This window comes from Frieseomelitta varia, unplaced genomic scaffold (genome assembly GCF_011392965.1).
Source record: "Frieseomelitta varia isolate USP_RPSP 00005682 unplaced genomic scaffold, Fvar_1.2 scaffold_968, whole genome shotgun sequence".
Classification (NCBI taxonomy): Eukaryota; Metazoa; Arthropoda; class Insecta; order Hymenoptera; family Apidae; genus Frieseomelitta; species Frieseomelitta varia.
The window spans coordinates 61,000-76,419 of NW_025110776.1; the positions used below are offsets into that span (position 1 = coordinate 61,000).

General features: G+C 35.3%; 1 protein-coding gene across 1 annotated transcript; it reads left to right on the forward strand.

Annotated features, from left to right (window-relative positions):
• The first annotated feature begins 252 nt into the window (after positions 1-252).
• On the forward strand, positions 253-3,212 carry LOC122538176. Its single transcript, XM_043672018.1, has 4 exons — positions 253-389; positions 1,985-2,404; positions 2,649-2,755; positions 2,806-3,212. The coding sequence occupies exons 1-4, from the start codon at positions 253-255 to the stop codon at positions 3,210-3,212; spliced, it is 1,071 nt and encodes a 356-aa protein (XP_043527953.1).
• The last annotated feature ends 12,208 nt before the right edge of the window (positions 3,213-15,420 follow it).

Genomic DNA, 15,420 nt, shown 5'->3' on the forward strand with positions numbered 1-15,420 from the left:
CAAACAACGAGTCTTCCTATGCCGAATTTGTGGAAGATGTCCGCGAAGAGTCTTCTAATGGCAAAAGTACATCAAACAGCGATGTTGAGCCAGAGGTGTCAGATTATGATTCCAATGAAACAGATACGCTAGATACATACTCCTAAGAGCGTAATTATTCAACATCCTTCTCGTAAGTGTTCACTAACTAAAAATAGTGAACATGTGCAAACGATGGAAGAATGTTTTCATTTATTCATCAATGAAAAAACCATGGACATCATCATCCAACGCACTAATGAGAAGGTAAAGCAGAATATGCCACCAAATAAACAATGGAAACCGGTAGACCATACAGAACTAAACGCATTTTTTGGACTTGTATTATTGATTGGACGATTCAGAGAATGGTAAGCGTAAACAAGCCAAGGAACTATGGAAAGTAGACGAAGGACTATCTCGGCACTTTTATGCAGCAATAATGTCGCGTAACCGTTTTACAGATGTATTACGGTATATTCGGTTTGATGATTGCGCCACTCGCAAAGAAAGAAAAGCAAAAAACATGTTAGCACCGTTGAGAGAAATAACGAATATTTTTTCACAAATTGTAAGGATTGTTACGATGCAACAGAGGTAAATTGTGTTGATTAACAATTGGTTACATTTCACGGCAGATGTTCTTTCAAAGCATACATATATGCCAAGCAAGCCCGGAAAATATGGGATAAAAATATGGATTCAAACACTTTGCGATTCAAACACTCATTACGGTTGCAATATGGATATTTATCTGGGAAAACGCGGAAACGCTCTTGAAAAGCAACAAGGACAACGTGTTGTCAAACAGTTGACAAATTTTTGGAATAATTCAGGACGCTGTGTGACAACAGATAATTTCTTAACATGGACCTTAGTTTGGGGGAGGAATTATTGGAATGTAACATTCTTTGGTTGGTACAATGAGGAAAAACAGATGAAATTTACCAAAATCATTTATAGAAATAAAATATCGCAAATAATACTCTACAGAATTTTTATTCACAGAAAATTTAACTTTGATTTTCTACGTTTCAAAGCCGCGAAAGTGTGTTATATTATTATCAACATTACATCATGAACACGATACATCCACAGCAGCCGAAAATTGTAAACCCACTATAATAAAGTATTATAATTCCACTAAAAGTGCAGAACGAACAGAAGCAAATAAAATAAATAAAGAATGGTCTGACAAAGTCTGTAGAGAAAGCAGGAAAGAATTCAAAATATAAACCCGAATTTACAGAAAGACTCAAGATGAAAAATCAAAGGCAAAATATATAGAATTTAGAAACAGATACAAGAACCTAATAAAAATTAGGAAAACATCACGAAACTTCGGAAGAACATGGAAGGAGGGACGCAAGAAATTTTTAGAAATCAGTAAGAATACTTAGAAACAAACCATCGAATGGAAGTGCGGTAAAGCCGGAGGAGTGGGAACGCTATCTCAGAAAAATCCATAAAACCAGTAAACCATCAAAAACAATCTATAAAGATGCGAAGCACCTTTTCCTTGACAAGCCAATTGAAACTACTAAGCTAAGGAAAGTGCTAAGAAGACTAAAGACAAACAAGTCGCCAGTGCCAGACGGAATACCAAATGAGTTTTACAAACACCTCCCACAAAACGCAAAGTTATTCCCCTCCGAATAATGAACGAAGCGATGGAGAAAGGGACGATTCCAGACAGCTGGAGTAATACGCAACTTACTATGCTGCATAAAAAAGGAGACCTAAAAGATCCAAATGCTCAAGCAATTACAATTCTGATAATTTTCACCTCAATTCTGACCAACAGATTGAATACATGGAGTGAGAGCAACGACATCCTCCCGGAAGGGCAATCAAGAATCAGGAGTGAGAGAGGATGAGAAGGCAACATTTTCACACTACAAAGTAAAATAGCAGAAACACTCCAGACGTCTAAAACGAAACTATACATCTTGTTTGTTAATTTCAGGTCTTTCGACTCAGTACAGCATATCCTTTTATGGCACAATATGTACAGTGGAGGTGTCAGCTCTCATATGGTAAATACAATCAAAAAGATTTATAAAAAAGCTAATACCAGGATAAAATCTGGAACCATACTAACAAATGAAATTGACATCACAAGAAGAGTATTACCAGGAAATACACTGAGTTCCACCCTATTATCAACAATGTTATATGACATCGATAAATATTTTATACAACATGATCACACTGGAGTGATCAAAAACATGGAACTTCTTCTTTTTTCCGATGATTTAGTAATTAAAGCTAATAACCTCATTGACCTACAAGACAAACTGAAAACATTAGAAACATACTGTAGGGAAAACAAGATCGAAGTTAATATCGAGAAAACAAAAATATTGACATGCAATAGATCAGGAAAGTAAGCCAAGAATAAATACTACAATGGAAAAGCAATAGAATATGTGAAGAACTACCTCTACTTGGGAACAATTTTTACATCCACAGAAACCTTTTCAACTGAGGTAAAACATGCCATATCAAAGGCAAGAATAACAATTGGTGCTATGTGAAAACCTTGGTCTCAAAATGCACTAGTTGGGAAGAGGCAATCAAACTCTTTGACACAGTAACCTTATCAACACTATTTTATGGAATTAGCATAGGGAGACTAGATATCTGAAAGAAGTGGAAAAAGTACAAACAAAATTCTTTAAAAGACTTCTAGACGTGCCAAAAAACACTCCAAACTACATCATCAGAGTAGAAGTAGGTAGAATAAGCCAGGAATATGAAATTATTAAAAGAATTTTCAATTATTAGGCCAGAATAATAAATATGAGGAACAAGAGATTCCGCAAAAGATGCTTGGAAAAACTTATAAACATGGATGCAAGAAACAGGGACTCGAAAAGAAATTGGTTTTCCCAGTAAAATCAATACTAGAAGGTTATGGATGTGGCGATGAAATCATCGACACCGTAAATCTAAAATACGTCAACGAAGAAGAAATAATCTTAAATAAAATCAAAGAAAGGCTTTTCCAGAATGACAAAACTAGAGGGGAGAACTCTGCATACAGCTCTATCTATCAAAATAAAGGATCTCTCAGAAATAAAACCGGAAGTATACCTGAAAATATCTATCCCAATAAAATACAAGAGAACACTCGCCCAATTAAGATTATCAGGGTGTATGGAGAACAAGAAGCAGTTACGGACTTGCGTTAACGATCAGCGTCGTGCATAAAAATTGAAGAAATGAATGAGATAATATATTTGATGAGATGATTCTTGAAAATGTATATTTAGTAGATTAATACAGTGAACAAATGGTCATAGAAAAATATCATAATATTTTACAATTAAGGAAAGGAGAAACAAAATGCAATGTGACTACAATGATAGGGTCGGAAAGTTAACGCATCTTACCTTTTCTAGTATTTTACAATAAAATATATCTCAATATTTTGTATGACAACCTTTTGCTGCTATAACGTTTTGTAGACGGTTTCGTATACTCTGAATTAATTTTTTAATTATATCTGGACTAATATTGGTCTATTCCTTATATAATGCGTTAATAATAATTGTTTTTCGTTTACGGCCACATTTTTTTTAAATTATTGCAAAAGGGCTCGATGGGATTTATGGGGGTCAGTCCAGCACGGTTATTTCATTATCTTCCAAAAATTTCGTTGTTATTTTTGCCTTGTGTTTGGAATCATTGTCATGTTGAAAAGCGTATTCCCTCTCTAGTTCCATTTTTTGTGCTGAATCAATAAAATTTTTTTGTAGAATTTCAATGTATCTGTCTGCCGTCAATTTTCCGTCAATAATGACTAGATTTTCCATGCCGGCGAAAGCCGGGCCTAAAACTCAAACACAAGATCCAGAGTTTAAAAACACCTAAAATACTACTTAAGCTAACAAAAGAAAAATTAAACGTGTCAGAAAGTGAAGAAACTATCAACAGTGACGACTACGAGATGGACACCTCGTACATGGAAACAGACGCAAACAGCAAAGCTAAAGACCAATGGAAAATACAAAAGCAAACTAAAAAAAAAAAAAAAAAAAAAAAAAAAAAAAAAAAAAAAAAAAAACACTGATTGCCAAAAACGCAACTACAGCCCCAACTCTAAGACTAATTAAAATACATCCGAAAGAAAATTGGCTTGGAGAAATACCAATAATGAATAAATTCCAGGCACTCCAAAATCTAACAGAAGAAAAAGAAACGATCACCACCTCACAACCCAAACTACCTCCCATATACATTGAAGCTCCTAATATTAATCCATTAATAGAAAAACTAAACGAAATAATAGGTCCTACAGAATACACTCTGAAGCAATTGAAATGCAAACAAGTCAAACTACAAGTACAAACCCCCAACGTCTATAGAGCCATGATATGAACACTAAAAGAGAAGAATGCAGAATATTATACATTCCAACCAAAAACGGAAAGAAAGTTTAAATTCGTGATAAAAGAATTACACCCAAAATTAGACACAGAATACATGAAAACAGACGTACAAGAGAAAGAACACAAGGTAAGTAATATCATTAATCTCACAAAAAGAGGTACGACAATCCCACTTCCAATGTTTCTGGTAGTAATAGAACAAGCCAATAATAACACATATACAACACATCAATCGTATGCAATACCAAAGTCAAAATAGAACCGCCAAGAGCTAACAGAGAAATACCACAGTGCGCTAGATGCCAGAGGTATGGACATATTAAGACCTATTGCAATAAACAAGCTAAATGTGTGAAATGTGCCAGGTACCCATCCCACCGAAAACTGCCCACTGGGCAAAAGAATAGACAAAGTAGTCTGTGTTAACTGTGGAAACAATCATCCAGCAAATTATAAAGCCTGCATAGTAAGAAGAGCTGCAAATAAAATTATTTCCCCCAATAAGAGACAGAGGAATACAAAAATTAGCACCGTCACAAACCAACACTGCAAACATCAACACAAATCTTAACACAAATATCAATCGAAAATTTAGGAACTATCCAGAAGTACCAAAACCGAACAACAGACGCGATACTAACGAACACGAGAGCAAACAACCAATTCAGATGCAAAGACTGGAAAAACTTGAAACATTAGAAAACCTAACACAACAAATGACTGTAATGCTAAACTTACTATCGAAACTAATCACGCTACAGGAACAAAACCAAGCAAAAAATTAAATTAATGCAGTAACGGGCTACAGAATCGGATACCCGAACTAAAACAACTCCTAAAACAGCTTGAGATAGACATTATAGCAATCTCAGAAACACACGAAATGAATAAATTAAAACTTCAAAACTTCATAATACACCTATTACGGTACACCACACCCCAGCGGCAAAGCACGCGGCGGATCGGGAATTTGCATAAAAAATGATATCAAACAAACTCATACGAAACTGAAAAAATGCAAGCAACAACAGTCAATGTTACACTACATAACCGAGATGTCAATATCTCAGCAATGTACTGTTCGCCAAAACACGCAATGTCAACAGAAAAATTCAACAAATTCTTTAAGAGCTATAAAACAAAATTTATAGCTTTAGGGGATCTGAACGCAAAGCACAACTATTAGGGTTCTAAAACAAACTACCTTAAAGAAAAAATTCTTCTTCTACCAGTGAATAAAAATTAATACCCTAAAAATCTACTCATCAGGGAGGCCAACCTACTGGCCAGACACAAACAAAATACCGGACATCCTAGACATAGCAGTCATGAATATAAATTTGAACATCAAAACTAAGGAGCTGCTAGATTTAGGTTCACAATCAATTCGATCGATCAAAAAGTGACAAAAAACGAAAAAACGAAATTGACAAACGCCACTACGGACTGGATAGCACACGCAGAATACATTAATAAAAATCTGAACTGCAATATACTTCTAAAAAATGCACTAGACGTAGAGAAGGCAGCTGAAATACTAATAAGTCCACTCGAAACGGCAGCATTCCATTCCAGAAAATACGAGGCGGAAACTCCCAAGCGTACGCAAATCCCGACACACATACTAGAACTAATCAAAACCAGGAAAAAAGCAAGGAAACAATGGCAAAACACAAGATGGCCCCAAATCAAGACCATGATAAACAGACTTACAAACAAAATTAAGCGAGAACAAAACAAATAACTACGAATTCACAAATTTCATCATGAATCTAGACAATACAAATAGCAAGCAATACAAACTATTCCTTATGGAAAAGTGCAAAAAAACTCAAAAGACCACTCACTCAAATTCCCCCTATTCAAAACCGGACAGAAATTGGACCACAACGATAGAAGACCAAGCTGAAACCATGGCAGATTACCTGAGCGAAACATTACAATTAACAAACCCCACATACCTCCAAACAATAGCAACAACGAAACACTAAAATACAAAGCAAGGAAAAAAGAAATCTCCACAATAATTAAAAAACTAGAAAAAATAAAATTCCACGATATGACCTAATAACAGCAAAAATGCTCAAAAAAATCTCAAGCGGTAAGATTCCTAAGCTAACAATCCTAATAAATGCGATATACAAGGTAGGCCACTTTTTCCGGCTATTGAAGTGTGCAGAAATCATACCACTACAAAAACCAAGCAAAAATCCCAAATTCCCATCATCCTATAGACCCATATCTCTTTTTCCTATGATTCCTAAAGTAATGGAAAAAACCATCTAAAAAAGTTAATAGAGGAAATCACCAACAAAAACTTGATCCCTGATCACCAATTCGGATTTAGACAAAACCACAACACAATAGAACAGATACATAGGATGATAAACAGCATAATCCGTGTCATGGAAGAAAAAAAATACTGTACAGCAGCATTCCTAGACGTAGAAAGAGCATTCAATAAAGCATGGCACGAAAGTTTGCTTTAAAAACTCCAAGAAATAGTGTCAAAAGACCTATATCCAATACTAGCACCATACATAACAAATAGATACTTCTACGTCAGAATCAAAAATGAAAAATCATCACTCAAAAAGATACACTCCTCAATGCAATGTTTTAAGACGCATCCTGTATGCTTTGTTGACTGCGGACCTACCCGCAGCACCAGGAACAATAATATACACTATTGCCGACAATACGGCAATACTATCTACGCAAAAAAACATGAGAAAAAGAACTAAAACCTTACAAAATCATTTAAATAAAATAGAGAAATGTACGGAGAACAACAAAATCAAGATTAAAACAATCAAATACGTAAAATGTATCACATTCACACTCAACAATAAGCCAATTACAAAAATCAAATTCAACAACCAAGAACTACCTCAAGCACTTTCCGTCAAATATCTCGGCTTACATCTAGACAACAAACTGAACTGGAAAAAACACATCCAAGAAAAAATCAAACAAATAACACCAATTAGAAAATCCATGTATTGGCTAATATCAAGAAATTCTAAGTTACTAATCTACAAAATTATAATTAAACCTATTTGGACATACGGGCCACAAATCTGGGGCATGGCAGACAAGTCCATAAAAAACATAAAAAAGGTAGAAAACATACAATCCATCATCCTACTTATAATGCTAGACGCTCAATGTTATGTCAAAAATAATGAACATAAGAAAAAATTTAGGAATACCAACCATCAAATAGGAAATAATAAAGCGCGCAAGAACACATTAACACAAAATAAATCTCAGGAACCCTCTGCCAAAGACTGTTACTCCCTACTACTCAGAAGACTGAAAAGGAAACACCGCTAGATCTCACTAACTAACAAATGGAAAACATGTATAAAACGGAACTAATTCCATAAGAAGAACTAGTGATTGCCGGTAACTCTATCGAAATCCACACGGTCTCAAACAAGAATAATATAAAAAAAATGAAAATAATTGTAACTGAACAATCAGACTCATACACACGGAACAAATAGGAAAAAAATTTGAATGCCTCTCAACTCAAAGAAGTAGCAAATGAAATTTGACATAAATATTTATGAGAAATATTCAATGATATAAAATATGATAGATTTCTTGTTCGTTTAATCGTTGTCTCATTAATTTTAGAAACCAATTCGACAAATTGTGTATTTCCTTTCTATTTAGTATATTATGAACTGATTAAATTTTGAACAGTCATATATTGGTAAAATTTTTATTTGAAATTATAAACAAAATCGACTAGTATTGACAGTTTCGGTTTAGCAGTCGTACCGTACGGACGTCCGATACAGTCTCGCTTACGAGTTCCAATCCATATTATTATAGTGTTAGTGAAAACGAACGCCAACATATCTGCATAAAACAATAACGGTCAACAACAACATGCTAAACCTAAGACCAATGTTAACTCCGGCCTAACCCAAAGTAATTCTATCAAACGTCGCCCCGGTCATACCCAAGTCAGAATTTGAAAAAATTTTCAAAAGAAACAACGTCAAGCTATGCTTCAGAATAACATTGAAAGCAGGAATGACCGACCCGGAATACACCCACATCCTCAGTTTCAGAAGACAGGCATACATAGACCCCGATGACATTGGAAAAATCCCATCCACATTCCTAATAACTTTTAAAGATACATCTTACCGTCTACATCTTTTCACCTCGATTGATAGCCTTCTCTGCTTCCTATGTAAACAAGAAGGTCACTTAGCGAAAGATTGCCCGCTAACCCAAAATTCAAACATAAGCGATACGACAATCCCAAATATAAATACAACGATTCCTACACCAACTCAATCCTCCAAACTGTCGGTAAAAAAGATTCCCATCACTACCGAGACAAACATCGATAATCCTATACAAACAACGAATAAATTACCTACAGAGCAACCACCAATCTTTTTCAGTTCCAAAATACCACTGTCACAAACATCAGCTGACGACAAACCGGACAATGTTAGATTAAACGACATAGACTCCATGCCCTCACGAATCAATCCACATAAAAAAAAAAAAAAAACGCAATATCCAAACTAAAATCACTTTCTCCCCAATCTCCAGTTTTCGATTCCGCCAAACTAAAGAAAATGATAGCCCCAGCAAAAGAAATAATAAATAAAAAAAATCCTTCACACTCTTAGCTAAATTATTCCCAGATCAAGAGCCCCCTCCAAGACACCTTTGGATCAGTACACCCATTGGAAATCGTAAGAAACTACATCGATAACATTCCGATTCTTGTTCAAACTCTTGAAGAAATCTACCCCCATCTAAACGAAAGAAGCATAAAAAACAGACTACATCGATTCTGCAAAAAGGTCACCAAACTGAGACACCTGAATTGTCATTTAGCTGTTCATCTGAATCCGACATCGAAATTTCATAAGAGCCATAATCGCAGCAAAATCCAAATCCAAAGTCCCTCCAAATATATTATGAATACAGTAATACAGTGGAACATAAACGTTTACTATACACATTACGAACAATTCCAAATTGTCATAAATAATTTCAGCCCAAATATTATTTGCCTTCAAGAAACCAATTTCAAAAAAAATCACCAGCCTACACTAAAACTGGGTAAACGAAAACCACGCGGAGGAATGGCCATGGTAATTTTGGATACGATTCTACTGAAATCCCATTAAATTCAAACTTAGAAGCCGTTGCAATATCTATTTCATTTCCAAAAAGAATTCACATCTGCAATATCTACATTCCTAATAGTCTCCCCCTTCATTTACAAGACCTTGAAGATTCAATAGCTCAACTCCTAGCTCCACTGATCCTGTCCAGAGACTTTAACAGCCACCACGCTATCTGGGGATCGACCAAAACTGACAGAAGAGGAAAGACTATTGAAAATCTACTTAATAACCAGGATTTATTCTTGCTGAACACAACGCACTTCCCCAACGCACTTCAGCACTAGGAACGGCAAATCAAGTGTAATAGATCTAACATTTTCCACTCCAGATAGCTCAAAATACTTAAAATGGGACACTTTAAAAGAACTATACGACAGCGATCACTTTCCCATAAAAATCACCTATAGAGAGAATAGCACAACAACTCCAAATTACCTCTAACCAAAATGGCATATAAAAAAAAACAAACTGGCCAGTATACCAGGAAAACATAATGCTTCAACTCACCGAGAAAGAAACAGAACCTGAACTCGACCCAGCCCGGATTAACGAAACAATAAACAATTTTCAAGAAATCCTCAGCCGCAGACAAATCCTTTGGAATTCCCAGACTGCAAAACATCAGGAAATGACCGGTACCATGATGGAGCGAAGAATGCAAAATCGCCATGCAAGAGAGACATCACGCATTCAATAGAGCAAAAAAACATCCCACAAACGAAAACCTAACTGGGATTAAAAAGAAACGCGCCGACTTTCGTAGAATAATTAAAGAAAATAAAAAACAATTATGCAGAAACTACATATCATCAGTAAATCCACAAACACCAACATCTGCAGTATGGAAAAAAGTCAAATGCATAAATGGATCTAAATCCTGTACGAATATCCAATTCCTGGAATCTGATAATGGTAGAACCGTAACTCAAGCCCACGATATTGCTAACATATTAGCTAAAAAATTCAAATAACATAAACTCACCACATCCTACAATAATCTACAATAATCTAATATACCATGATTCATAACGATAACAACTCATTATTAAACTCACCTTTAACATGCAAAGAAATAAGCTCCATTCTTACATTAACAAAAAAACTCCGCCCCAGGACCAGATAACGTCCCCAACTCACTACTAAAAATGCTTCCAAAAATTGGAATAAACTACCTGTTAAAAATCTACAACTGTTTATAGAATCCATAAAGTTTTCCCCGAAAATTGGCAAAAAGCAATAGTAATTCCAATTCCTAAGCCAAACAAATGCAAACTAAACCCTAACAGCTATCGCTCAATTGCATTAACTAATACCATGTGCAAACTACTAGAAAAAATCGTAAACCGTAGACTTAGATGGTACCTCGAAGTAAAAAAACTTCTTAACCCAAACCAATACGTTTTCTGACCGCACCGTTCAACCATAGACGTCCTGACGAACTTGGAAACAAATATCTGCGACGCCTTCCTCAACGAAGAATACATAGCTGCTGTATGCCTCGATATTGAAAAAGCCTTCGACACAATCTCGAGAACCAAAATTATTAATTCCCTCATCGAGTTAAAAGTAAATGGCAATATGCTATCTTTCATAACCAACTTGGTTCTTATCCAATAGATCAATCCAAAAGCAAATGAATCTCTGTCACAACCAGTTACAATAAAGAAATGGAGTCCCATAAGGATCACCATGAGCACTACACTATTTTTAACAGGAATCAACGATATCACCATCAACCTCAAGCCACGAATAAAAACTCAGCTGCGGATGACATAACCATTACATGTAGCGAAAAAACTATAAGCTCCATCAACGAACATTTACAAACAGCCATCAATACCCTTCAGGACTGGTCAAAAACAACGGGCTTAAAATTTTCTCCCCAAAAAAACCCAAGGCATCCTATTCACCAGGAAAACCAAACTTAACCCCCCACCTAAACTATATCTAAGTAATCTTGAAATTAAGTTCACAGACACCATCAAAATATTAGGCCTTATTTTCGACAAAAAATTATCTTGGGCGCCATACCTAAAAACCTTAAAAGAATCCTGTATAAAAAGAGTTAACGTTATAAAAACCCTTTCCAATAATAACTGGGGAGCGGTTAAAGACACCCTTCTAGATTCATACTTCTAGATACAGAGCGTTAATCAGATTCTAACTAGATTACGGCCCTACCGTTTATAACTCAGCCAAAAGCTCCACCAAAATAATAGTAGATCCAATTTTCCACACAGCTCTTAGACTAGCCACAGGTGCATACCGAACATGCTCCATAAACAGCCTACTATTCGAAGTCAAAGAAATGGTATTTGAATCCAGAAGAAAGTTCCTAACACTTAAATACGCACTAAAAGTCTCATCAACTCCAAATAATCCTTCCTACAACAACATCTTCTCCAATAGATACGAAGCTTTCTACATCAATAAATCCAAAATTCCTTCCCCTTTCCATATCAGACTTACCAAAATCCTTCAATCCACCACTTTCAAAATCCATCCCACCATTGAAACACCACAAATCTCTCCATGGACAGTAAAAGCATTCTCAACAAACACCAGTCTTGCCGAACTCCCCAAAAAAATCCTCAGTCCAAATGACCACAGAACTCGATTCCTAGAACTGAATAATAACTAATTCCATTACAGCAATATTTACACTGATGGATCAAAAACGTACACTGGAGCTGAATACGCTATTATCACAGAAAAAGCTAAAAGAACACAAAATCTCCCTTCTTCATCTTCACAGCCTAAACTTATGTCATCCTGGAAGCAATTAAATATGCACACTCAAATAATCAAATAATCATCATATATACTGACTCCATGAGCGTTACAAAATCCCTAACGAAATCATATGATCAAGAAAACCAACTAATATCCACCATCCAAGAACTAAACCACAACCAACCTAACACAAACGCCATAGTCATCTGGATTCCAGCTCATCAAGGAATAGAAGGAAATGGAAAAGCCGATGCAGCAGCAAAAGAAGCCACAGTACCCTCATTAACAATCGCAACCATCTTCCAATCCCTGCGACGACTAAACAATAATTTGCAAAAAAGTAGCAAAAAATGAGTGGAACAATACGTGAAAACAACTAAAAACACCCAAATGTGCTGACACGTAAACATAAAATCAAAAAAACCACGCCACCCACATGCACTCAGTGCAATAAGTGCATCCATTAACAATAACCCACGTACTGCACGAATGCCACACTACAGAATCCCAAAGACAGCAATATGGAATCAACGCAAACATAAATCTGAATTTTCAAAATGACATGCAAAGAGTATTAAAATATCTCAAAAAATAAACTACTACACACATATTTAATGGCACTGTCGTCAATGACCTCGCTGTCGATGCGACATTAAAGAAAAATAGAAGAAGAAGAAGAAGAATAGTATAGAATACATAAAAATTATTCTTATAATTTAAATTGATAAAGCGAATGGAAAGTAATGCTGTAAATGAAAAGTAACAAAATTAAAATTAATATGTATAGCATATTTAGTTATTCTATTAAACATAACAGTTTATTTCATATTAAACATAGAAGAATAAAGTGTTAAAACTTACGTTACTATTATACTTCTTTTATTTATATAGATATAAACTCCCTCTATATCTATTTCTAGTTTTTTACTTGTTGTCTTATTCTTAAAATAGAATGGAGTCTATTAATAATATAATTGAATAATATAATTAAATAAATTTTTTGTTATCATATAAAATTTCTATTACAACAAGAATTTATTTATAATTAATTAATAAAATTAAAATAAAATTAATTTAAAGAATTGAATTAATAGATATTATAAAATTTTATTTAAAACATATTTTTACTAGAAATAAAATGTAATGTTATGTGATATCCTTAGAATCTTTTATATCAAGGTCTAAGTCCTTATCCAAAGGATTAAAGAGTTGTGGAGAGAGAGATATGTGAAGACCAATCAGGAAATATGGGGGAGGTTTCTAAAATATCTCATTGCCACTTATGAGATAATTCGGATGGAATGGTAATTTCAGGTAATGGTCTCAGCCTCTCCTAGAAATTGTATTATTGCTCGTACAATTGTCCCGAGCTTACACATGCATTAGATACGCACGTGTTTGTAACGACGCAACTTCTATGATGTGTAAGTCATCACACTTGAGACTCACTAAATTTATGGGACGCCCAGTTTGGAATTCCTTAAAAAAGAAATATCGCCGTTTTTCAAAACGTTGCAAAAATTCTCGATTCGGCCCATTGTGCGTCGCCAATTTGCCATTTGTTTTTGAATTCTATACAATGTGTTGTAAACTGCCTCGCTCTAACGTCGAGCCGCGTCCATTTTGAAGACCTTACCATGTGCAAATCTGAACAGTACCTAAACCCGTATCCAAACAATATCATAATAACGTCTAGTCAGTTCTAAGCAACTTGGAAAAAATCATATTCAATTGGTGGCAGCCAGTTACCAATTCTCCTACGAAAGAACAGCAAAAATATAATTTCGTCCTCTCAGATGACTATAGATACTATTATAAAAATGTTGATTGTAATGAATGTGGTGTGTGTTATGAGACGGGAGAGATCAGTCCTAGTGACTGATGCGGAGTTACAGTTCTGACTGACTGCTTGTGACTAACTTTTTTTTTTGATTGTTAGCTGGTTATTTCCTACTTGCAGTCCCTGGGGTTTCCTTGGATCCCTGTACCTGCATTTAATAATGTTAGTTAGGTTTTAATTCAATGGTATCTTGAACGGGTTGGTTGTTTATTTTCTGTGTTTCTTCGTATTGCAGGAGAAAATTTTCAAAAAACCTGCGTTTCATGATCAGTGAGAATGAGTTGGGTGCTGTTTTGTTTCCTTAATCTAGTGCATGTTTTAGTAATCTTGTTTTAATTTTAAAGGAATGTCATGAGTGTTATATTTTCCGATGGTAGCTATGAGAGGGTTTGGGTGGTTCTCGTTATATGATCCGGCTAGTGATTTTTTGATATAATCTTTGATGGTAGGGATTTTAGCGATTTCGTGAAGGATTTTGATAGGTGTGTCGTAGGGTTTGTTGAGCATTATCCTTAGAAACTTGTTTTGCATTATTTGGATTTTGTTCAAGTGTGTGTTTGCTGCTGCTGCCCATACTTGATGTCCGTAAATTATTATCGGCCTGACGCAGATTTTGTATAGATTCAGTTTTATTACAGTTTTCAGTTTACTGTTTCTAGATATGAGAGATTATTCTATGTAACGCTGGGTATGCTAGACTGGCTCTCTTTGTTATAGCAGGAGCCCATGTGATTTTGGAATCGAGGACGATTCCTAGATATTTTACATTGTTGACCCATGGAACTTTCTGTCCAGCTATGTTTATAGTTCCTGGTTTGTATTCTCTTCGGTTAGGGAAGGCTATTGCTTGCGTCTTGGTGGGGTTTATTTCTAATTTCCATTTTGAGAAATAGTTTTGTATTATGTCCAGGTGCTCTTGTAAGTACTTTGTGGCTTGAGTGGGACTCCATGACGATGCATAGATCATCGATGGCTAGGTGTGTTTTGTCAGATTGTGGTATGTCATTTATGTAGATTGTGAACAGAAGTGGACCTAGGATCGATCCTTGTGGTACCCCTGCAGTAATTTGCTTGTGCGCGGATTTAGTTCCGTTGATTGTTACGTAGAATTTTCTGTCTTGTAGGTAGCTTCTAATTGTGTATGTTATGTTTTGTGATAGTTTGATGTCCTGTAGTTTTGTGATTAGAGCATTATGCCAGACTGAGTCGAATGAGGTCCAGTAGAACTAGTTGGGTCGTACGTTTTTTGTTTTTTTCCATTACGATG

Excerpts from the sequence above, each read along its gene's own strand:
- LOC122538176 (XM_043672018.1), top strand. The coding sequence starts at position 253 with ATGGACATCATCATCCAACGCACTAATGAGAAGGTAAAGCAGAATATG. Across the intron at positions 390-1,984 it reads ATTGGACGATTCAGAGAATG|GTCTTTCGACTCAGTACAGC; the intron begins GTAAGCGTAAAC and ends TGTTAATTTCAG. Across the intron at positions 2,756-2,805 it reads CATCATCAGAGTAGAAGTAG|GCCAGAATAATAAATATGAG; the intron begins GTAGAATAAGCC and ends TTCAATTATTAG.